General features: G+C 41.0%; 1 protein-coding gene across 2 annotated transcripts in view; it reads right to left on the bottom strand.

Moving 5' to 3' along the window:
* The window catches only part of STK17A (serine/threonine kinase 17a), a 40,235-nt gene extending 29,250 nt beyond the window's left edge, over positions 1-10,985 (bottom strand). For both annotated transcript variants that reach the window (XM_025853100.2, XM_025853101.2), the window contains exon 1: positions 10,637-10,985. In XM_025853100.2, coding sequence (XP_025708885.1) covers positions 10,637-10,842 — 206 coding nt within the window. In that variant the 5' untranslated portion in view covers positions 10,843-10,985. The remainder of the gene's footprint in view (positions 1-10,636) is intronic.
* Between the last annotated feature and the right edge of the window lie 15,266 nt (positions 10,986-26,251).

Genomic DNA, 26,251 nt, shown 5'->3' with positions numbered 1-26,251 from the left:
AAGAGGCCACACCAGAATCCACTTCACAGGGTTGTGTGAGAGCTCAAGTATATAATACATACCAATTGCTTGACATGGGACTTGCCACATAAGTGCTAAATGAAATATTATTAATCAAACAAATCATTAATTTGTGATAGTCATCACACAAAAATACCCAATCTTTAAGTTGGAAGGCAGCTTAGAAATCACAGGTTTTTTTAATACCTAATGCCAAATGCCAATGTCAGTGTCTTCTTTCAAACTCTGAGGCTGTCTCTTCCGCTCCTGGGTGCATATTATTATTATTTTTTTATTATTATGTTATGTTAATCACCATACATGACATCATTAGTTTTTGATGTAGTGTTCCATGATTCATTGTTTGTGCATAACACCCAGTGCTCCACGCAGAACGTGCCCTCTTTAATACCCATCACCAGGCTAACCCATCCCCCCAACCCCCCTCCCCTCTAGAACCCTCAGTTTGTTTCTCAGAGTCCATTGTCTCTCATGGTTCGTCTCCCCCTCCGATTTCCCCCCCTTCATTCTTCCCCTCCTGCTATCTTCTTCTTCTTCTTTTCTTAACATATATTGCATTATTTGTTTCAGAAGTACAGATCTGTGATTCAACAGTCTTGCACAATTCACAGCGCTCACCCTAGCACATACCCTCCCCAATGTCTTATCACCCAGCCACCCCATCCCTCCCACCCCCCACCACTCCAGCAACACTCAGTTTGTTTCCTGAGATTAAGAATTCCTCATATCAGTGAGGTCCTATGAAATATGTCTTTGACTGACTTATTTTGCTCAGCATAATACCCTCCAGTTCCATCCACATCGTTGCAAATGGCAAGATTTCATTCCTTTTGATGGCTACATAATATTCCATCGTATATATATACCACATCTTCTTTATCCATTCATCTGTCGATGGACATCTTGGCTCTTTCCACAGTTTGGCTATTGTGGACATTGCTGCTATCAACATTGGGGTGCACGTACCCCTTCGGAACACTACATTTGTATATTTGGGGTAAATACCCAGTAGTGCAATTGCTGGATCGTCTGGGTGCATATTATTTTAATAAGATTTTCATTACAGGCCTAAAATGAAGGGCTGTTAAGTCTGGGCCTTTTACTGAGCAGTACACAAAGAAAGACCTTTCTCTTCCAAATACCAATCTATCGGGTATTGACCGAAGCTAAGGATCTGTTAACTGCCACTCCCTCGTCCCATTTTTTTTTCAAGATTTTATTTATTTGAGAGAGAGGGAGAGAGAAAGTACAAGTGGGGTGGGGGGAGGGGCAGGACCCAGGACCCCGGGATCATGACCTGAGCCAAAGGCAAACGCTTAACCGACTGAGCCACCCAGGTGCCCCTCTTTTTTCCAATTTAAATCATTCCTCATCCCCATAAAGGTTTTGAACACATTCTCATTATTACAGCTCATCAGACCTGCTGATAAGATGTGTCAACCAAATCTGAAGCAACTCCCCCAAGTATAATCAGATCAAAGGGTTACATCATTATTATTTTGTTGATCTTGGTACAATACAACCTAATATTTGCTTTAAAAAAAACCTGACAGGTTTTTCATATTTCATATTGAGCTGGTAAATAAACCACCTAGATCTTTTTCCTTTTGAATTTTTTCAAGCCAGCATCCTCATATTTTTAAAATACGGTTCTTGTTTGGTTTTTAAAGACTGATTTGGGAGAGAAAGAGAAGAGAGTGCACAGGGAGGGGGCAGAGGGAGAGGGAGAGAGAATCCCAAGCCGACTCCATACTGAGCAGAGTGCTACACCATGCTCAATCGCACCGCCCTGAGATCACGACCTGAGCAGAAACCAAGAGTTGCACACTTAACCAACTGAGTCATCCAGGTGCCCCAATTTTTAAAATGTTTTAAAAAATTAAAGGCAAGGCTTTCATGTTCTGTTAAATTTTAATTTTTAGGTTCGGACCCAGCATTCTAGATTACTAATGTCATTTTGAGTACTAATTCTTCCTTCCTAGCTGCTGTTAACCACAAATATATTTTTCATGCACTCTATACTTTTGTAACCACACTAATAAAAATGTTAAAGGATATATCCTTAGGCATATCTGTGAACATAGTTGCTCACATAAGTAACAATCTACCTAACAGCACACTTGTTCAGGTCAACATTCTTGTTCACAAAAATGTGAAAGACTTCTATAGATGCTTAGAGGGATTAAATCATAAACCTATTCATCACAGACTAATGCCTTTTATTTTACCCCAAAAAATCATTAGACTAACATTTCCATCAAGTTTTAAAAGGTTCGTAATGACCATTGGGTTCTTCTGAGAAAAAAAATCATAGATATTAAAAGAATCAGGGGCGCCTGGGTGGCTCAGTCAGTTAAGCAACTGCCTTCAGCTCAGGTCATGATCTCAGGGTCCTGGGATCAAGCCCCACATTGGGCTCCCTGCTCAGCGGGGAGTCTGTTTCTCCCTCACCCTCTGCCCCCCACTTTTGCTTGCTCTTTCTCTCAAATAAATAAAATCTTTTTTAAAAAAATAAAAGAATCTAATTTATTAATATGTCAGAAGTTTCAAAAGAATAGAAAAAAAGAGGAAGTTTCATTTATAAAAAACTGACCAACATACCTAATTGACAGCAAGCATGTTCCTGGTAAATTAGAAATGACTCCGTTGAACTGCTTTCAAAATATTCCATCAAACACACAAATGTTTACTGTTCACACACCTAATGTTCCAGGCAATACAGTACTGTGCACTAAGTAAACTACTACTTAATATCTGGCCTGAATGCATATTTTTGAATAGATGGGAAGACAAATGACTCAAAAGAGAAAGGGATTCATATACATTGCAAACCTACAAACTCTGGGAGCCCTTGTTACAGAAAAGCTATTGCTAAATTCAGGAACCAGAGGCAAATACAGGAAAGAGCCCCATACTTAATTCAACATCTGGGGCCATACAACCATTTCTTAGGGTCACCAGCACAATTCCCATGGCTCTCCACCCACACCAATGACTGCTCTTAATACCACCTTTGTTTTTGTGGAAGCACTCCTCACAGTTTTAGGTTTATTTTTTTCTTTCCACCCTGTCATGCACTATATTGGGAGTCAGCAAACTTTTCTGAAGAGGGGCAGATAGCAAATATTTTTGGTCTTGCTGGTCTCTGTCGCCACTAGGCAAGTCTGCTTTGTAAAATGAAAGCATAGACAAAAGGTAAATGAATGGGTGGATCTGGGTTTAAAAAAACAAAACAAAATTTTATGGACACTGAAATATGAATTTCATATAATTTCCATGTTATTAAATATTACTCTTCTGATTTTTTTCAACCATTTAAAAATACAAAAATCATTCTATATAGCTCATGAGCCTTACAAAAACAGGTGGCCAGCAGCAGTCTGTCAACCCCTGCATTATCCCACAAGGAAGAAAGTCGTCCATCATTTTGATACTGAAACTGAAAGCAAGAACAGCAGATCATGACGGTTTTGAGGAAACTTGTCTTGCCTTCATCACTAAATGACTGGTGCAATGGTAGGAGAACTTTTGAAACTACTCAAGGAAGACTCCAAAGGAGATAAAAAGAGATTTCTGAAACCGTTCCCTTCTGTAGAGCAACAGAGTACACAGAAATGTGAGATTCAGTATTCAAGGTGCCGAGTCCTAGTGAACACATTAAGAATCACATCATCAAAGTGTCTAAATTCCACACCCCACAAGGATTCCAATATGCATGTTTTACCACAGCTTCATGGCAAAAATCATGACTGTATCTAAACCCTGAATTTTAGGTTACTTAGGAAAAAGCATAAAACCACAGTTAATATACAGACTTGAGGCTGAAGACATTCAAAGGGCATAAGATGTTTGTTTCACATCTACTTTCTTTACCGATTTAGCTAAAATTCTTCCTGGACTACACAGTTATTACCATTTTCTGAGCTCTTCATCCCTTTCACAAAAATCTATAGTTCACTATTACACAGTAAACTGACAACTCAGGTCTGCATTAAACAGTTTTGGGGAGTCAGAACTACTCAATGATAATACATTGCAGAGCGGTGGGAAAGTAAGATATACCAACAAATAATAAGAGGAAGGACAGCTGAGTTAGACCCACCAGTCCAAGCCTCCTAAGAACAAAGACTAGATTTTAGTCATCTTCGCATTGCCAAGGCCTAACTTATAAAGCTTAGGAAGGTGTGGTGAGCATCTTTAAGAAGTATGACATGCTAAGGAGTTTGGGCTTTCTCAGGGTAAAAACGGGTACTTGTTAGAATTTTTAAAATAATTGTTTTTAAAAGATAATTCTGATAGTGTTATGAAGAGTATATTGTAAAATGTTAACTAGAAACTAGGGAAACCTATAAAATAATTCAGGGTAGTGGGTCTCAACCAAAAACAGCAGTGTAGAGGCTAGGAAAAGATGATGCATTTAAAAGAGGGTCAAGGTTCATTAGCACTCCTTGGCAGATGGCATTTTAGGCAGAGATGAGGGGAAAAGGGAAAAGTGGAAGCACAGGATGACCTGTTTCCCTGGATGAATGTGGCACCATCAACGGACAGACTGAGTCTAAGAATGGTAACAGGTTTGGATGGGTTTATACATGTACTGTATTACTTAAATTGGCCTGACATAGTACAATTGGTTGCACTATGCCTGTCTCTCTAGCTAGGCTATGAGTTCCCTAGCGAGCCCTCACTTATCACCCATCTTTGTATCCCCACAGTGCCCTGCACATGGCAGGTGCTCAAAAAGGACATCAGATAAGCACCCTGAATATATACAACTGTTCCTGTTATTCTAGTAAGTAAAAGTTCTATGGCAACTTAACCTCATGAAGTTTATTTTTTTTTTTTTAAAGATTTTATTTATTTATTTGAGAGAGAGAGAATGAGACAGAGAGAGAGCATGAGAGGGGAGAGGGTCAGAGGGAGAAGCGGACTCCCTGCTGAGCAGGGAGCCTGATGTGCGGCTCGAGCCCGGGACTCCAGGATCATGACCTGAGCCGAAGGCAGTCGCTTAACCAACTGAGCCACCCAGGCGCCCTGAAGTTTAATATTTTAACCACATCGGACTACTTGCTATTCACTCTTTCCCTGAGTTTTTTGGCCACTGTGCTTATTTGTATTATTGCCAATGGCTAGAGGAGTATCTTTCATCACTACTACTGAAATTCCATCCATTCCTTAAGGCTCAGCTCAAATGTTATTTTCTCCATAAAACTTTCCCATGTGACATGTCACCTTGTTGATAAAGGGACTAGTGACTGATTTGTTACATTTGAGAATAACTGCCAGATCCTAGCAAAGTGACTTATGTGCTTATAACATTTACTTAAGAGCACTGGAGTGCTCTTAAATATAAGACCTTCCATTCAAGAAAGACCTAGAACAGATTTTACCTGTCTTCCTTACCTCTGAAAGGAAAACAGCAAAACCCAAAATATCTGTTGACCCTAAGTGTAAAAATCAGTAAGTCCATCAGATCAGCTATCAGCATGAGTGACAAGAACAGGCAGGGCTTTAAAAGACAGACTATTTTGAATTCTGCCTAGTAACTGCATAATCTTAGGCAATTCACTCAACCTTTCTGAGCCTGAATTCCTCATCTGTAAGATTAGGTTGATGGCACTTAACCTTGTAAGAAGATAGTAAATACTAAACAAAATTACATCTCTACAGTGTATAGCATTCAGCAAATGATCAGTAATCAGTAGCTATTTTTATTGTTCGAGGCACAAACTTCAGATCTATGATAATGACAGTAATTTGTAAAAAAGAATCCTAGAACAGAGGAGTTTTGAAGGTGGTCTAACTTGAACTCTCTACTTGATGCAAAATTTCCCTCAATATATGTAGTTCCTTCTTCTTCACCTGAATAAGTGAATCAATGGCTATAGCTACTTGGCTTTCTAATGCACTTGGTTCAATAATCCGATTTTATAAAATTTTGTTACATATAGCTTTATAAAGAGGCTGAAATTCATTAAATCCTTAAGTTTATGTATTTTATTTTTTTATACTTGATCTTAGCCAAAAGGTTGAGAAGCTATTGTATTTTATTTTTTTTTAAAGATTTTGAGAGACCGTGTGCACGCATGTGGGCGTGCTCACAAATGGGGGGAGGGGCAGAGGGAGAGGGTGATATAGACTCCCCGCTGAGTGGACAGCCTGATGCAGGGCTCCATCCCAGGACCCTGGGATCATGACCTGAGCCAAAGGCAGACACTTAAGTGACTGAGCCACCTAGGCACACCAAGTTTATGTATATTTTAAACTAAGATTTTAATTTTAACATTTTAAGTCCCAACTTTTCAACATTAAAACAGTTGACTCAATGAAGTACCGGTCTTAGAACTTCGTAAGTAACCCTGTTGCTGAACCACAAACATAGCCAATTTTTTTTAATCCAAAAATACCAGATTACACACAACTGTTGGTAAATACTCTTCAAAGAAATCTTAAATAATATCCATCCTAAAACAAGACAATTTCTACATGGACAATATTACTTACCAAGGGTCTTATGTATTTATTTATTTATTTAGATTTATTTATATGAGAGAGAGGGTGGGGGGCCAGGGGGGTGGGCAGAGGAAGGGGAGAAAGAATCCTCAAGCAGACTCCCCACTGAGCATAGCGCCCTATGCAGGACTGGATCTCAAGACCCTGCGATCATGACCTGAGTGGAAATCAAGAGTCAACAGCTCAACCATCTGAGCCAGCCACATGCCCCAGAAGGGTCTTAATTTCCAAAGAGACTATGAATTACAATTTATGACACATGCTAAAGTAGTTGTAAGGTACAAAAACCTGAAGCCATTATTTACAGCCATGGGTCCAGGTAAAGAACACACAGTTCCTGAAATACACCTGCCCTCCTTCAGCTTGAACATTCTCTTACTGTCTGATAAAAATCCTTCCTTGTTCCTGTTACTCTCAACTGCTCTGAAGAGAAAGAGATACAACATCCCTAACGACCAAAAGGCCCAACTGAAGAGGGAACTATATGACACAGAAGTTTCACTGGGTTTGTCCCAACATGGAACTCACGTCCTCTTGGCAATTCCCCTATGAGAAATTGCTTCAGCTACAAGACAGGCTGCAGGTTATTCTTTGAGAAATATCTGACTTATATGATAGAAGGGATTTCAAAGAGTTCCAGCTCAGCAGTCTTAGCCTAAGATTCAATCAATCTCTGTCTTGGTTTTCTCATTGAAAGTGGGACTTCCCAGGGCCACCTGGGTGGCTCAGTCAGTTAAGTGTCTGCCTTAGGCTCAGGTCAGGATCCCACGGTCTTGGGATTGAGCCTCATGTCCAGCTCCCTGAGAAGCTGGGAGCCTGCTTCTTCCTCTCCCTCTGCAGCTCCCCCTGCTTGAGCTCTCTCTCTCAATACATAAATAAAATCTTTAAAAAAAAGAGAGAGAGAGAGAGAGAGAAAATGGGACTCCCCAAACATGCATTTGAGGAGAATTAAATAATACATGTTGAAAGCACTTGTATAACTGTAAAGTATTTATGAAATACTCATTCAGCAGAGAATTCATATTTTTTTGTCTCATAGGGAAATTCAACTATCAGCACGTAATAATTTAGCAAACAAAAGATACTCTTTTGGCTTTAAAAATCCCTTTTTTCTTAAGATAAAATTTATAAATGCATTAAAAAATGTTAAAAGTTGAGTACTGGATAATGGAAACACATGTAAGGCAAATCATTCAATGTGAAATTAGTATTATTTTAAATTTCTAGAAAGATTTTTGTTCTTGTACTTTCAAACTCAAGGGAAATCAACATTATGAAAAAATTCTCAGAACCCAAGGTCATGTCTCCTGTACCTATAATCATTAATGTGGTTTACACTGGCACTTATCCTGACTCAAAGAAAGGTAACAAGCTTTAGGAATAACAAGTCAAGCTTCAGGCAAAAGAAAATTTTACATCACATATTTACCCACATTTAAGTTGCTATAGACCTGCTGGAGACATGAAAGAATATGACATGACATTTCTTAAAAATAATCAACCTCACATCCTGTCGTTACTATAGAACCAAAATTGACCATTTCAAAAATTCTCTTCAACCATTTCACTGAAAGCTTTCATTTTCCGTAAGATAAAATAATGGTAACTTCTGAAACAACTCAGTTTCCTCGTTTTAACAGTTAGCTCTTCACACCTCTTCAACATTTCTGACTAAATGAAAGGCCATAGAATATAACAAATCGATCTTCTGTTTTTCCTACATCATTAAATGTAACATAGGTAATTTTGTAAATTCTCTAACAGAATGAGATCAATTAGTTATATCAGAAATGCAACCACAGTTCATAGTTGGAAAAAAAGACAACGTTCTTATTACAGAAAAGGTTATGAATAAACTACTACGTCAGAACCATAATATGCAGGCAAAATTTATAAACCTTCAACAAAGACTGCTAATAACACAAACAGAACTTTTGCTTCCTGAGAGTTCTAAATAGTTCCTGTGTGTTTTGCCATGAGATTTCATCACTTTTCCCACAGATGGAAGCATAAGGTTGTGCAGATTTTCTTATTTTTGCTTTCTGGTTACATGTGAAAGAACACTTATTGTTAAACAAGGAATTATATTTTTTGAGTGCTCCCCCTAAGAAAGGCAGAGCCTTCATGCTATATATGTGTTCTATTTAATTCTCTCCACAACTATGAGGCAATAAATGGTTAGGTAAGTTACTCAAGTACACATAACTAGTAAGTAAAGAGCTAAGATTCAGCCACAGCCTGACTCCAAAGCCCATGGTCTTCACCACTGCATTAAACTTCTCCGTGACCCTCTCCCCAAAAAAAAGGAACCAAAAAGAAAGAAATACATTAATTTTGTTTTTCAGTTTTAGGCTCTTATATCAAGTAGCTATCTAACTGCACTGTTCTGCTGCTTCAGGAATTATTACTTTTGTAAGCAAATTTATGTAAGCATATAAATATATGTAATATATATGTAAAAGATAAAACAAATACCTATAGGCAAGTGAATTTTATAATAGATAAAAACAAGAATTGAAAAGAACATTCCTGGTGGAATTAGTATCAACACCTGGTAGGGTATAAATCAATTTTTTCAGATTAAATCATTACTGTTATAAACTCTACAAGACAGTGCTTGCCACCTGAAGATATTTCAGCTTTGTAATACCAGTTTTCCTTTTGTGGAATGAAGCCAGACAACCAAATAACAGAAAGTCTTAGTTTTCCTTTTTCAAGCGATCAGGGCTACTGCAGAATGTCTGGAATTTCGATGAACTAGAATACCTAGCTGAGTCAGTAGCTCTCTAGGCCTTCTTGGTCATATGTAAAGTGCGTACAGATCCAGTTAATTAGTGCCCACTATAGTGAAGTGTATCTTGTTCTGAAAGGTATTTTTCCTTCGGTTAACATTTGAAGTATGACATGTTTAAGGTAGATTCCCCTCCCAAAAATAAACAAACAAAAAAACCAACCCCTATTTCTAAAAGCCAGCTTAATATACAGAGAGCATTTTTAATATTGTTTGTAACCAGTGTTACAAGACCCTCCTTTTCCAAGACCCCAGACGAAGGCAGTCATGACTGTCAGGCCCTTTCCCCATTCCAACATGGTGCTATTTTGCAACCATAACAAATGTTCGCAACAACAGCTAACCTTTACTGAATGCTATGTGCCAGGACCTGTAGCATGTGCTTTGCAGGCGTCTCATCTGCACAACACCCCCAGGAGATAGGTAGGTACTGTCGTTATACTGATCTTATAGGTGAGAAACATGGGGCTGGGGAGTCTAAGACGCCCACTCAAGGGCACACAGAGCAAGCAGGCCGGGGTTATGAGCTCGGGTCCGACTCCAAAACCGGGGCTTCTGACAACTTCTCCAAACTGTTCGTAAGGAAAAAGGGAGTCAGTCCCCCAACCCCTTTCACCCTACCACCCCTCTTCAACATACTAACTGTAAAGGACCCGAACGGCCTTTGCCTTTTGCAGTTTTACAAAGAGACCCGATGCAGAGAGGCGTGGGGAGCAGGGGACAAGGGCCAGCTTACAGCAGAGTAAAAAGAGCGAAGGAAGGGCCAAGAGCCTATGAATAAAACTAATCTGAACGTAAGCCACAAAGACCTAAATATTTTAGAACGAAAATCGCACAAAACCAAGAAACTGAAAATGAAGTCGGCTGGTGCAACGGAAGCTGTCACGCCTGATGTTATCCTTTCTTACAGCCACAGAAGGAGACGGAGCGCACACACGAGTTGAAGGGCAAAGCTGACTCTACAGCTCCGGGTTTCCCTCGGACTCACACGCAGGGTGGCTCACACGCCCCTCTCGCTACCCTGCCGCGGAAAACACCTCCGAGGCCGAAAGGGCCTTACGGTCTCGGGAACCCGCCGCTGGAGACTTTCTCACACCCGCTACCAAGTGAAAGCCACACGCCGGGGAGCGCCTCGCCGGCTTGGGGAACAAGCCTCGGCGCGCGGAGGGCTGGCTGGTGCGACTCGACCGCCCCGATCGCCACCCGCACCCAAGTTTGTGCCAAGTCACCGCGCGCGCTATCGGCCCCGGCCCCGCCACCCCCACCGCGCCCGCCTCCGGCACTAATCGGCCGCCGGTGCCCCGCCCTCCTCACCTGCCCAGCTCTCGGCCCGGGCTCAGGCTGTAGCCGTCCTGGAAAGGCTCGGTGCGCACGGCCGTGCGGATCTCCGTCAGCAGCCCGCGGGCCTGAGGTGGGGGCGGCGGCCGGCGCGGCGCGCCCAGACTCCTGCCCGCCCGGCCCGACCCGGAGGCGGCGGCCGAGGGCGAGCCGCGGCTGCCGGGCTTCTCCAGGGGGATCATGGTGCACAGGCACGCTTCCTTTCCGGCCGCTCCGCTCGCTCCCAGCTGCGGGCGGCTAACTGTCCCACCTGCGGCTGGCTCGCGCGGCTCCAAGAGCCTCCAGGAGCCCGCTCTCCCCCTCCGCGCGCTTAAACCGCGGCGCGCGGACTCCCGGCGCCCCGCCCCCGCGCCCCGCCCCACTCCCTGGCCCTACCCCGTCCCGCCCACTCCCTGGCCCTACCCCGTCCCGCCCCTAGCCACCCCCACCCTCGCTCCCTCGCTCCCTCGCTCGGCGTCGGGAGCGCAGGGTACCTCCCGTGCTCCCTCTGCAGCCGAGAGGGAGAGAGTGCAGCCTGGGGGGGCCGCCCCGGCCTCTGGGAGAAGAAAAGCCGCAGGCGCCTGGCCTCAGTCATTTACACACCTGTTGAGCATCCGAGTGCTCCAAAACTTGATCCCTCCGTCAGTGAAAGGCAGAAGAGTTGCCAGCTGGAGCTTTACCTTGGGGAGGGGTAATGAGACTCTATCCCGGCTTCTGGACAGCACGGGGGAGTTGACCACGGCACCTGGTTCCTTCGTACACTGGGAGGAAATCTGGAAGCAGAAGTTGGATAAATATCATTAACCCCTCACTCTAGCCCTATGCAATAGGCAGTATTATACGTCTGCAGTCTTCTCTGTGTTTAACGTGGTGCTCTCGTCTGGCTTTTTTTTTTTAATATTAGGTTATTTTTAAATAGAATTTTTTATTTTAGAGAAATTTTAGGTTCACAGCAAAACTACGTGAAAGGTACAGAGATTTCCCACATACCTTCTCCCTCCACCCCCTCATCTGGTCTTTTCTTAATTGAATTATAATTGACACACAATATTGTATTAGTTTCATAGTACCTATATTTTTATACATTATGAAATGATCAGCACCATAGGTCTAGTTGCCATCTATCACTATACGAAGTTATTACAGTACTGTTCACTCTATTCCCTATGTTGTACATTACATCCTCATGTCTTATTTATTTTATGAGTAGAACTTAGTGCCTCTTATTCCCCTACACCTGTTTTGCACACACACACACACACACACACACACACTCCGCCTACCTCGCCTCTGGTAACCACCTGTTTGTTCTCTGTATCTATAAGGCTGTTTATGTTTTGGTTTTTTTTTTTTAGATTCCATATATAAATGAAATTATATGGTATTTGTCTTTCTCTGACCTATTTCACTTAACATAATACCCTCTAGGTCCATCCATGTTATTGAAAATGGCTACATTTCATTCTTTATTAGGGCTGAGTAATATTACACACACACACACACACACACACACACACTGAATCTTCTTTATCCATGCATCTATCATCTATCAGTGGACACTTAGGTTGCTTTCATATCTTGGGTATTGTAAATAACGCCACAACAAACTTAGGGGTACATATAGCTTTTTGAGTTAGCGTTTTTGTTGTCTTCAGATAAGTATGCAGAAGTGGAATTTCTGGAACATATGGTAGTTCTGTTTTTAATTTTTTTGAGGAACTCTCGTACTGTTTTCCATAATGGCTGCATCAATTTACATTCCCACCAACAGTTCACACCCTCACCAACACTTGTTATTTCTTGTCTTTTTGATAATAGCCATTCTAACCCGTGTGGGGTGGGTATCTCATTATTGTTTTGATTTGCATGTCACTGATGATTAGTGATGCTGAGCATCTTTTCATATGTCTGTTGACCATCTGTGTGTCTTCTTTGGAAAAACGTCTATTTGGGTCCTCTGCCCATTTTTTCTTTAATTGGGTTGTTTGCTTTTTGTTATTGAGTTGTGTGAGTTCTTTATAGATTTTGGATGTCAACCCCTTATCAGGTATATAATTTGCAAGTATCTTGTCCCATTTGGTAGGTTGTATTTTGTTTTATTGATGGTTTCCTTCACTGTGCAAAAACTTTTTAGTTTGAAGTAGACCCATTTGTTTATTTTGGGGGCTTTTTTGCCCTTGCCTGAGGAGACATATCCAAAAAATATTGAGAGTGATAAAGAGCTTACTGCCTGTGTTCTTTTCTAGGATTTTTATGGTTTCGGGTTTACATTTAAGTTTGTAATCCTCTTTGAGTTTATTTTTGAATATGGTGTAAGAATGTGGTCCAGTTTCATTCTTTTGCATGTAGCTGCCCAGTTTTCCCAAACTGCTTTTTTAGAAATTTTTTAAAAGGTTTTATTTATTTATTTGACACAGAGAGAAAGAAAGGACAAGCAGGCAGGGCGGCAGGCAGAGGGAGAGGGAGAAGCAGGCTCCGCGCTGAGCAGAGAGCCTGATGTGGGGTTCGATCCCAGGACTGTGGGATCATGACCTGAGCTAAAGGCAGTTGCTTAACCAGAGGAGCTACCCAGGAGCCCCTCCCAAACCGCTTTTTAAAGATACTATCTTTTCCACGTTGTATGTTCTTGCCTCCTTTGTTATAGATTGGCCATATAAGCATAGGTTTATTTCTAGACTCCCTATTCTGTTCTGTTGATCTATGCGTCTGTTTTTGTGCAAGTAACAGACTGTATTCATTACTGTAGCTTTGTAGTATGGTTTTATCTAGAAGCATGATACCCCCAACTTCATTCTGTCTCAAGATTGCTTTGCTGTTCTGGGTCTTTGGCAGTTCCACACAAATGTTAGGATTATCTGTTCTAGTTCTGTGAAAAATACTATTGGTATTTTGGTAGGGATTGCATTGAATCTGTAGATTGCTTTGAGTAGTATGGGCATTTAAATAATAATAATTCTTCCAACCTATGAGTATGGTGTGTCTTTTCATTTATTTGTGTCATCTTCCATTTCTTTCATCAATGTCTCATAATTTTCAGCATATAGATCTTTCACTGGGGCACCTGGATAGGCTCAGTTGGTTCAGCATCGGACTCTTGGTTTCAGCTCAGGGCATATTCTCAGGGTCATGAGATCAAGCCCCTGAGATCAAACCCCATGTCAGGCTCCATGCTCAGCACAGAGTCTGCTTGTCCCTCTCCCTTTGCTGCTCCCCCCACTCACGCTCTCTCTCTCTCTCTCTCTCTGTCAAATAAATAAATAAATAAAATCTTTTTAAAAAATGTGTTCCTAGGTATTTCATTCTGTTTGATGCAATTGTAAATGGGATTTTTTTCCCTAATTTCTTTTAGTTTGTTATTAGTGTACAGAAATGCAACAGATTTCTGCATATTAATTTTGTATCCTGCAACATTACTGAATTCATTTGTTCTAACAGTTTTTTTGGTGAAGGCTTTAGGGTTTTCTATATATAGTATCATGTCATCTGCAAATAGTGACAGTTTTACTTCTTCCTTTCTAATTTGGATACTTTTTATTGTTTTTCTTGCCTAATTGCTATGGCGAGGACTTCCAATACTATGTTGAATAAAAGTGGGGAGAGTGGCCATCATTCTCCTCTCCTGATCTGAGAGTAAACCTTTCAGCTTTTCATGTTGACTATGATGTCGACCGTGGGTTTGTCATATATGGCCTTTATTATGTTGAAGTACATTTCCTCTATACAGACTGTGTTCAGAATTTTTATTGTCAAATACTTTTTCTGACTCTATTAAGATAATCATGTGATTTTTTTAATCCTTCATTTTGTTGATGTGTTGTATCACCTTTATTTGCAGATATTAAACTATCCTTGCATCCCTGGATGAATCCCATTTGACGATGGTATATGATCCTTTTTTTTTTAAAGATTTTATTTATTTATTTGACAGAAAGAGAGAGAGCACAAGCAGAGGGGGGCAGAAGAGGGAGAGGGAGAAGCAGGCTCCCCACTGAACAGGGAGCCCGATGTGGGGCTCGATCCCAGGACCCTGGGACCGTGACCTGAGCTGAAGGCAGCCACTTAACTGAGCCACCCAGGCACTCCAGTGTATGATCCTTTTAATGCATTGCTGAATTTAGTGTGCTAATTAATACTTCGTTGAAGATTTTTGCATCTATGTTATCAGGGATGTTGGCCTGTACTTCTTTTATTCTTGTACCATCTTTTGTTTTTGTATCAGGGGAAAATGAGTTTAGAAGGGGTCCCTTCCTCTTTAATTTTTTTTTTTTTTTTTTGGAATAACTTGAGAAGGATAGGTGTTAACTTGTCTTTAAATGTGTGGTTAAATTCACCTGCAAAGCCATCTGGACCTGGACTTTTGCTGTTGGTTTTTTTTTTTTTTTTTTTTTTTGGTAATTCCTTATTCATTTTTATTACCAGCTATCAGTTTATTCAGATTTTTTTATTTCTTCATGATTCAGTCTTAGAAGATTATATGTTTCTAGGAGTTTACTGACTTTTATCTAGGTTGTCAAATTTGTTGACATATAATTGTTCATAGTATTCTCTTATGATCCTTTGTATTTCTGTGGTATCAGTTGTCATTTCTCCTTTCATTTATGTTATTTACCAGGTTCTCTCTTTTTTCTTGATGAGCCTAGTTAAAGGTTTGTCAATTTTATTTTTTCTTTTTAAGGAACAAACTCCTCACTGATGATTTGTTGTTTTAATTTTTTTAATTCAATTAATTAACATATAATGTATTATTATTTTCAGATATAGAGTTTAGTGATTCATCAGTTGCATATAACATCCAGTACTCATTACATCAAGTGTCCTCCTTAATGGCCATTACCTAGTTACCACATCCCCCCACTCACCTCCCATCCTGCAACCCTCACTTTTTTTTCTATAGTTAAGAGTCTCTTATGGTTTGTCTCCCTCTGTGATTTCATCTGATTTTATTTTTCCCTCCCTTCCCCTATGTTCATCTGTTTTGGTTCTTAAATTCCACATATGAGTGAAATTATATGATAACTGTCTTTCTCTGATTGACTTATTTCACTTAACATAATACCCTCTAGTTCCATCCACTTCGTTGCAAATGGTAGGATTCCATTTTTTCTTATCGCTGAGTAATATTCCATTATATATATATATATATGTATATATATATATATATATATATGCCACATTTTCTATATCCTTTCATCTGTCTATGGACATCTGGGCTCTTTCCATAGTTTGGCTATTGTGGACATTGCTGCTATAAACACTGGGGGGCATGAGCAACTTCAAATCACTATGTTTGAATCCTTTGGATAAATATCTAGTAGGGCAATTGATGGGTCATGGGGTAGCTCTATTTTTAACTTTTTGAGGAACCTCCATACTGTTTTCCAGAGTGGCTGTACCAGCTTGCATTCCCACCAAAAGTGTAAGAGGGTTCCCCTTTCTCCACATCCTTGGCAACATCTGCTGTTTCCTGACTTGTTAATGTTAGCCATTCTGACTGGTGAGGTAGTATCTCATTGTGGTTTTCGTTTGTATTTCCCTGATGTTGAGTGATGTTGAGCATATTTTTATGTGTCTGTTGGTCATTTATTTGGAGAAATGTCTGTTCATGTCTTCTGCCCATTTCTTGACTGGATTATTTGGGGTTTTTTTTAGGTGTTGAGTTTGATAAATTCTTCATAGATTTTGGGTACTAGCTCTTTATCTGAGAAGACATTTGCAAATATCTTCTCCTATTTCATAGGTTGTCTTTTAGTTTTATCAACTGTTCCTTTGGTTTAAAATCTAGTTTTTTTGATATAAGGATTGTTACACCAGCTTTCTTTTGATGTCCATTAACATGATAAATGGTTCTCTACCCCCTCACCTTCAATCTGGAGGTGACTTTGGGTCTAAAGCAAGTCTCTTGTAGACAGCATATCAATGAGTCTTGTTTTTTTATCCAATCTGATACCCTATGTCTTTTGATTGGAGCATTTAGTCTATTTACATTCAGAGTAATTACTGCAAGATATGAAGTTAGTGCCATTGTATTACCTGTGAAGTCACTGTTTCAGTAGATTGTCTCTGTTCTTTTCTGGTCTTTGTTACTTTTGGGCTCTCTCTGTGCTCAAAGATCCCCTTTAATATTTTTTGCAGGGCTGGTTTAGTGTTCACGAATTCCTTTAGTTTTTGTTTGTCCTGGAAACTCTTTATCTCTCTGTCTATTCTGAAGGACAGCGTTGCTGGATAAAGTATTCTTGGCTGCATTATTTTCCCTTTCTGCATACTGAATATATCATGCCAGTCCTTTCTGGCTTGCCAGGTCTCTGGACAGGTCTGCTGCCAGCCTTATGTGTCTACCCCTGTAGGTTAAGGACCTCTTGTCCCGAGCTGCTTTCAGGATTTTCTCTTTATCTCTGAAATTTGCAAGCTTCACTATTATATGTTGAGGTGTTGACCTATTTTTATTGATTTTGAGGGGGGTTCTCTGTGCCTCCTGGGCTTGAATGCTTGTTTCTTTCCCCAGATTAAGAAGTTCTCTGCTATAATTTGTTCAAATATACCTTCTGCCCCCCTTTTATCAGGATATTATTTCACTTTATGGTATTGCTGATTTTTTAAAAAGATTTTATTTATTTATTTGACACAGAGAGAGAGACAGTGAGAGAGGGAATACAAGCAGGGGGAGTGGGAGAGGGAGAAACAGGCTTCCCACTGAGAAGGGAGCCCAAGGTGGGGCTTGATCCCGGTAGCCTGGGATCATGACCTGAGCCAAAGGCAGATGCTTAAAGACTGAACCACCCAGGCGCCCCGGTATTGCTGATTCCTCAATGTCTCCCGTGGCGATCCAGTAGTTGTCTTCCTCTCTTTTTCTCGGCTTCCTTATTTTCCATCATTTTATCTTTTATATCACTGACTCTCTCTTCTGCCTCATTATCCTTGCTGCTACAGCTTCCATTTTTGACTGCATCTCAGTAATAGCATTTTTAATTTCAGCCTGACTAGATTTTAGTTCTTTTGGTTCTCCAGTAAGGGATTCTCTAGTTCCTTCTATGCTTTTTTCAAGCCCAGCTAGTATCTTTAAAATTGTTGTTTGAATTCCAGTTCTGACATCTTACTTATACCCACACTGATTAAATCATTGGCAGTGAGTACTTCCTCCTGTTCTTTCTTTTGGGGTGAATTTCTCCATCTGGTCATCATGTCCAGAAAAGAATAGAAGAGAGAGAGAAGAGAAAAATAACAACAACACCAGAAATAAATAAACAAACCAGAAGAAATAAAAAACAAAATAAAAAAATCAAACAAGAGGTAAAATAGAACAAAACAATGAACAAGATCCTGGGTGTATTTTTGTCTGTTTATTAAAAGAAACTAGATCCCAATATAGGAAATAAAGAAAATCTTATATAAATAAAATACATTGAAAGGAAACCAAAAATAAAAAAAAATATAACTATATATGAAATTAAAATTATAAAAGAATAAAAGAAAAGAATTTAAAAATAAGAAAAGAGCTGAGAAAAAAGACCCTGAAAAACAAAAGAATAATAGAAAACCACAAATGCTATATATTGTTTTCCCCAGGAGCTGAAGTTTTGCCGTTCTCTATAATCAGTAAACTTGGTGCTAGCTAGTTGTTCCTGCTGGTCTTCTGGGGGAGGGGCCTCTGCCACACTTTTTTTGGGGGGGAGAGGGGATCGTGTTTATTGTCTTGAGGTCATAGGTCAAGTCACTCATCCCCACCAGGAAGGGAGGCAGAAAACTGTGGAAGGAGCTGAGATGTCCTTGAACAGATGAATGGATAAAGAAGATACAGTTCATGTATACAACGGAATATTACTCACCCATCAGAAAGGATGAATACCCACCATTTGTACTGACATGGATGGAACTGGAGGGAATTATGCTAAGTGAAATAAATCAATCAGAGAAAGACAATTATCATATAGTTTCACTCATATGTGGAATATAAGGAATAGTGCAGAGGACCACAGGGGAAGGGAGGGAAAATTGAATGGGAAGAAATCAGAGAGGGAGACAAACCATGAGAGACCCTTGACTCCGGGAAACAAACTGAGGGTTGAAGAAGGGAGGGGGTTGAGGGGATGGGGTAACTGGGTGATGGGAATTAAGGAGGGCATGTGATGTGATGAGCTCTGGGTGTTACACACAACTAATGAATCTTTCAATGCTACATCAAAAACTAATGATGTACTATATGTTGGCTAATTGAATTTAAATTAAAAAAAAAAAAGGAAGGAAGACGGACACCCTGGGCAGTGGTGAGGGTGGGATGCCCAGGGTGGGCTAGCTCCTTTATCCCACTTTTGGAGGCCACCAGGGCCTGGAAACGTGACTGTGCCCTGCCCGCCCCTCGAGAGCAGGGCATGGAGCTCCACACAGAGCTCCGCACGGTTCCTGGCCCCATGGTGAGAGTGAAGAGACTGGAGGGGCAGGCCTTGGTCCACCAGATGTCCTTGCCCTGGTGGAATTGTGCCTCACTGCCAGGGGCCAGGCTCGTGTAAGTTGCTCCGGATTGCACTATGGGGCACTGTTTTGCTCCCTAAATGCTTTCAGCACTGATAGGGGGGATAAAAATGGTGGTACCCAGATCTCTAGCCCCAGACTGGAAGTTTCCATGTCCCATTCGTCAGTGATCTCTGACAGAAAAGCAGTCAATCACTCTTCTGTCTCTGGTTTCCATTGGAACTCTGTGTTCATCTAGCCTGTGACGGAGCGTTTTCATCTCAGGTATGTGACCCAGTTTTGAGTCTCCAGACTTTACAAACTCCTATAGCGTGCACCCGCACTGTTCCTCCCCAGGGAGGGAGGGAGGTCTTGCCACACTTCTGCCTTTTGTTGGGCCCCTGCCAGGAAAGTGGTTGTGCAACCATACAGCGGTTCTCAGTTTATGGCAACCCCGGGCAGAAAGCTTGTGCCTAGACTGGCTGCAGATGGCTTCCCCACTCTGATGCCTGGCAACTCTACCACACTGAGTCACCCCCATTCTTTTTGTGACCCCCAGGGATCCTAAGATCACACCATCCCACCTGGGATTCTGCCCTGCTTTACCACCTGAGCTCCTTTAAGCCAGGGACATCCTCCACCGTAGCAGACTTCTAAAAGTTCTGATTTGGGGGCTCCGCTGCTTATAATACTTTGCAGTGGCCTCCTGAAGCAGGTTCCCTCCCCTCTGCCATAACCTCTGATATATCACCCCAGATTTGTGTCTCTGCTCCTCCTACCTTCCAAAAAGTGGTTGCTTTTCTATTTGTAGAATTACAGCATTTCTTTTCTCAGAGCTCTGATTGATTTCACAGGTGTTCAGAATGATTTGATAACTATCTCGCTGAATTCTAGGGACCAGAGGAAATTAAAGTTCCCTATTCCTCCACCATCTTAACTGAAGAAGCAGACTCTTAATTATGGAAAACAAACTGATGGTTACCAGAGGGGAAGGGGATGGAGGATGGGTTAAACAGATGATGGGGATTAAGGAGTGCACTCATCGTGATGAGCACCAGGTATTGAATGGAAGTGTTGAATCACTATACTGTACTCCTGAAACTAATGTAACACTGTATGTTAACTGACTGGAATTAAAACAAAAACCGAAAAAAATAAAACGTTATTACTCCCCCATGATTCTACAGCTATTTAGAGTTCTGAGATCTGAAGGCACAACATTAGAAAAGAAGATTAATACATTTGCTTACAAAATCATTTCTGATGATATCCTCCAGGAAATGAGAGGAGAGTAAAGGTCAGCCTTTTTTTTTTTAAGATTTTATTTATTTATTTGTCAGAGAGAGAGAGAGAGAGAGAGCACACACACACAAAGGGAGAGTAAGAGGGAGAAGCAGACTCCCCACTGAGCAAGGCGTCAGATGCGGGACTCAATCTCAGGACCCTGGGATCATGACCTGAGCCAAAGGCAGACGCTTAATGGACTGAGGCACCCAGGCATCCCAAGGTCAGCCTTTTTATGTTCTACAAAGAGCAGATACAGAAATAATTGTTTTGTACTGGATTTTACTAACCTGATGCAGGAATGTTTTAATTCTTAAATTCTATCTCCTATGCAAGATAAGGCTGTTCAAGCCAGAAATAACATTTATCAAATCCCTAGGATAAATATCTTCTAGGCGCTATTTTTTAAGATTTACCTTGAGGCAATGTCTTGAGGCCTCAAAATAACACCGTCTTGATCTGTAGACTAAACACAATCCCAATAAAAATCACAGTGAATTATTTTGTAGTTATTGATTCTAAAATTCATATGGAGAGGCAAAAAACCTGGAATATCCAACACAGTACTGAAGGAAAAGAACAGAGCCAAAGGACTGACTCTAACCAACTTCAAAACTTACCAGAAAGCTGCAGTAATCAAGACAGTATGGTGTTGGTGACATCAGCAATATGGTGGAAGGAAAGTTTCCCAAATCACATCCCCCAAAGAAACAAATATTTTGTAGCTGCTACCCACAGACAAAAGTGAGTTTGTGAGAATTTTGGGATCTGGGAAGGAGGTTATGACACTTCAGTAAAGCCCAAGACTGAGGACGGCCACTCTGAGGAGGCAGGCTCATGAACCACTGGCAGGCCTGCTGACTATGGTCCTAGCTGTGGAATAGAAGCAACCCCATCCCTCTGTGGACTTGGCTCAGTCTTTGCTTGAGATGATTCACGGTTCTGCTAAACAGCCCCTCCTGCCAAGGGACCCAGGAAGAGCCAGGCCTGTCCAAGTCCTCAGTGACAGGGCCTGTTGACCTCAGACCCAACTGCAGTCCCTGTGACGTCATGTGACCCAGTTCACTCCGGAGGGTCCTGAGGCAGTTATGCGCAGGGACCCAGCAGTAGACAAGCCCATGGGCATCTCTGCTAACAGGCCCATCAGCTTCAGATCCAAGTGGGTCCTTGAAGCAGTCCTATGACATCACTCCTGACCTGCTCTGCTGTAGTCCAGAGATAGTCCTGCCTATGCAGGGACCTGCCCAGGAATCCAGAAGGAGAATGCCTAGGGACCTGGCAGAAACGACACTCATTTTTTTGCTGCTGGTAACATGCCTGCCGATGACAGACCTGACTGTGGACCCACACCTTTTGTAATTGTCCCATAATGCTTGCATAGTCTGTTCTGCCTTTTTTTTTTTTTCAGTCTTTGTTCTCTTTGCTTTTCAGTCTTGGGGTTACTACTGAGATAGCCCCAATTTTAGAAATTATTTCCCTATTTGTGTCCAGTCTGCTAATAAGCCCATAATAGGCATTCTTTATTCGGTTGCAGGTCGAAATGCATACTGCATTTCGGTTTGATCTCTAGCATTTCTTTTTGGCTCTGTCTTAGAATTTCCATCTCTCTGCTTACATTGCTCATCTGTTTTTGTGTGTTATCTACTTTATCCATTAGACCCTTAGCATATTAATCATGGCTGCTTTATGTTCCCAGTCTAGTAATCCCAACATCCCTGCCATTTCTGGTTCTGATGCTTGCTTGCTCTATCTCTTCAAATTGTGTGTTTCTTCTTTGCCTTTTGATATGCTTTGTAATTCTTTCTCAGTAGCCAAACATGAGGTACTGCGTTAAAGGAATTGCCGTATATAAGCCTTTTGTGATGTGGTGGTGCGACATGGGGGAGAGAAGTGTTCTCTAGTCCATGATTAGTTCTCAGTCTTACAGTGAGTCTGTGCCTCCGGACTATAAGCTCACAATGTTTCTAAGTCAGTTTTTTTTCTCTTTCCTTAGGTGGGAGAGTTGGGTATTTCTCTTCTCCCAAGTGGAATTCTAGAGTGGCCTGGAGTCTGGTATTTCCTTTCCTTTTTTTTTTTTTTTTTAGTATTTTATTTATTTATTTGAGAGAGAGAGAAAGAGAGCGAGGACAAGCAGAGGGAGGGCCAGAGGGAGAGGGAGAAGCACACTCCCCGCTGAGCAGGAAGCCCGATGCGGGACTCCATCCCAGGATCCTGAGATCATGACCTGAGCCAAAGGCAGATGCTTAACCCAACTGAGCCACCCAGGTGCCCCTGGGATTTCCCTTCCTTAAAGTCAGTTAGACTCTGTTAACACCCCAGCAGGTTAGGGTCCGGTTAACTAGTTTCCCACGAGGACAGACCTTGTTAAGAGGAACGGAATGCTCTGGAATGTTTCAAAATGGTTCCCTTTCCCCTTCAAGCCAGAAGCTTGAAGAGATTGTTCTCTAATATTTACTGTGGGGACCTGGTTGAACACCTGGAAGTAAATCTCATAATATGGTGGAAGCTTCCCTGTGATTGGAGGTTTTAACTCTCAGATTTGTCCACACTGAGCTTCCAGCAATTTGTCAATTACAATTCAGGGTTTCCGACTCCCACATGGGTTCCTATGACAATTTCTGCTCCAGAGTCTCTGCTCTGGGGGATGCCTGGGTGGCTCAGTTGGTTAAGCGTCTGCCTTTGGCTCGGGTCATGATCCTGGGGTCCTGGGATAGAGCCCTGAGTGGGGGGGGAGTCCCTGCTCAGCGGGGAGTCTGCTTTTCCTTGTCCCACTCCCCCACTTGTGCGCACACGCGCACACACACACTCTCTCTCTCTCTCTCCTCTCTGTCAAATAAATAATAAACCATCTTAAAAAAAAAAAAAGTCTCTGCTCTGGTATTCCAAACTCCCTGTATTTGCCTGTCTGTCTCTCCAATATTGAAGACTACAGTTTTCCCTATGTCTTTCCTTCTCTTATGGTTTCAAGGAGAGTTGATTTTTCAGGTCAGTTCAGTTCAGTTTTCTATGTGTTATTGGGAAGAGTGCAATTTATGAGCACCTTATGTGCAGAACTGGACACTCGAAGCCTCATTAGTTTTTTATACTCTGTATAAAATGAATAAACTTATTTATTAAAGAAATACCCAGTGAATATTTACTCAGACAGGAACTGCTCTGGGCCTTGGTGCTGTAAGGGTAAACCAAACATTATCCCCGATTTCCTGGAGTTTTCCTAATTATTATGGAGGTGATACGATAAGAAAATAGATGACCCTTGAACAACATGGGTTTGAACTATGCAGGTCCTCTTATATATGACTTTTTTTTCAATAAATGCAGTATGGCACTGTAAATATGCGTTCTCTTATGATTTTCTTAAAAACATTTTCTTGTCTCTAGCTTACTTTTTTGTAAGAATATATAGTATGTCATACATACACAAAATATGTGTTAATTGACTGTTTATATTAGTGGTAAGGATTTTGGTCTATAGCAGGCTCTCAGTAGTTAAGTTTTGGGTGGTCAAAAGTTATATATAGATTTTCAACTGCGTGGGGAGTCAGCACCCCAAGCCTGGTATTGTTCAAGGGTTAACTATATAAGACAATGTCAGGTAGAGATAAGTAGCATGAAAAAACATGAAGCAAAAGTAGGACATAGGGAGGGACTGGAGGTAGTACTTCCGCTGCATTGCCTGGGAAATATCTCTGTGAGAAGGTGCCACATAGAGAGAGACCTGAATAAAGACAGGAAGGGAATCTTGCAGACGTGCAGAAGAGCATTTCAAGCAGAGCAAATCATGATTGCAAATGCTTTCAGGGGAAAACGTGTTTGGGGTGTGAGGCTAGGAGAGAGAGGGAAGAGATAAGAGAGGTAACTGATGGCAAATCATGTAGGGATTTAAAAACCGATGGGAAACCACTGAAGGATTTAAATGAAGAATGGCGTGATTTAACACATGTTTTATAATGCTTATTTGCTGCAGCGTGGAGGATAGACTGTAGCGTTTTGAACTGGATACAGGAAGGCTGGCTAGGAGACTGTGACAATCATACAGATGCGCCATTACTGTGGCTCAGACTAGGGACGTGGCTATGGGATTGATGAAAAACCGTGGAATTCTCTTGAGCTAGGTCCAGCAGGAATTGCTGACGGATTCGATGAAGAGTTTAGGAGAAGGATTTCGTTCTGCAGTTTCTCTGAGCCTTGGGTCAGAAACGCGTGCAGCTCCATGATGAAAGGAACCGTTGCTTTCATAAGGTCACCAGCCTGAGGAGGCTTCTAGTTTGTTCTCAGGGGTTTCAGTTTATCTTAGTTCCTTATTGTGGTTCACACCTGCTCTACATCTGGCTTTTCCTCCTGATTCAGGTCAACCATTAGCTGCAGAGCTTCCATAGATTTATTCCCCAGCTCCCACAACTGTGTAAGGTCTGTCTCTGTAATAAATTCCTTATTCTGGAACAGAGTGAATCTACTTTCCTGATCAAAACCCTGACTGATATAAGTCTGATTTATTAGCCCACTGAATAGAGATGTTCATTGGCCAGTTGAATATGTAAGTGTAAGAGATGTTTCAGCTGTTTCCACGAGTTAGGGATAACTCCTGTTTTGTTACTATCCCATGGTAAATAATTTTTTTAAGTATTCGCTTTTAATTATGTTGCATTGTGGTTAGAGAATTGGGGCTATCCTTTCTTTGGCATTTACTAAGACATTGTAGTCTTTTTGTTTTTGTTTTTAAATGTTTCTTTTTTAAAAAAATATTTTATTTTATTTATTTGAGAGAGAGAATGAGATAGAGAGAGTACATGAGAGGGGGGAGGGTCAGAGGGAGAAGCAGACTCCCCGCTGAGCAGGGAGCCCGATGCGGGACTCGATCCCGGGACCCCAGGATCATGACCTGAGCCGAAGGCAGTCGCTTAACCAACTGAGCCACCCAGGCGCCCTGTTTTTAACTGTTTCACGTGCTTGGGAAGAATGCATATTCTCCGTGTGTTAGGTAAAAGATCTTACAGGTATCTACGCAATAGATGAATGTAGATATTCATAGAACCCTTCATAACTCTTAACCAAGAGAGTAGAATTTTAGGTGAATATTGATGGGGACTAAGAAGGTCATTACATCTTTGTAAAAGAAAGAAGCCACCAAGGAGACCTAACAATCAACTTATATACACATAATACATAGTCTCAAAATAAACGAAGCTTACTGAACTATAAATTCAAAGAATTTTGATTTATAAATTACACAGATTCATAACAATAAGTAAAAACCCAAATCATATTTATGTACATGTATGTGTTGCCCTATGCCAGTGAAACAAATTATATTTACTATGACAAACAAATATAAAAAAACCTTTATTAAACACCTATAAGTCTACTTTTTGAAAGTTGAAGTTCAGCATTCTTAGGGTAGAAGTTCAGCATCTATGCATTCTTATCTCAACCCGAACTTGAATTTATAAAATAAAAATTAACAGAGCTTTTATTTATTTTTATCATGCAATTATGATAAAAGTACATTTTGTAACACATATATATGAAAAATATAGATTCACTTATTTTAGAAACTACATCTTTCAAGTGCTGTGAGCTGCTACACATTTTCATACAAGTTAAATACTTAAAGAATTCAAGTGGTTGGTTCCAGAAAAAAAAGAAAAAAAAGCACAATATTGCCCTTTTCAAGCCTGCCTTTCTAGGTTTATAATTTCCTGTTTCTGATCTATGTACTCTATTATTTCCTTGTCTGTTTGAACATTTCAAAGTATTTACCTTATACCTCTCTTAGATTGTGGTATATTTCGAGTTTCTCCTAAATTCATTCTATCTTTGGATTCTCTTTCCTGACACTGGAGTTCCTCATGCATTTTATAATTTTTTGTTGATAAGCTCATG

The sequence above is a fragment of the Callorhinus ursinus genome, unplaced genomic scaffold, assembly GCF_003265705.2.
Source record: "Callorhinus ursinus isolate GAN/ISIS: 27379988/994484 unplaced genomic scaffold, GSC_fseal_2.0 scaffold73, whole genome shotgun sequence".
NCBI classification, from domain to species: Eukaryota; Metazoa; Chordata; class Mammalia; order Carnivora; family Otariidae; genus Callorhinus; species Callorhinus ursinus.
Note: the sequence above shows the minus strand (reverse complement) of the source record. Positions and strands in the feature narration are given on the sequence as shown.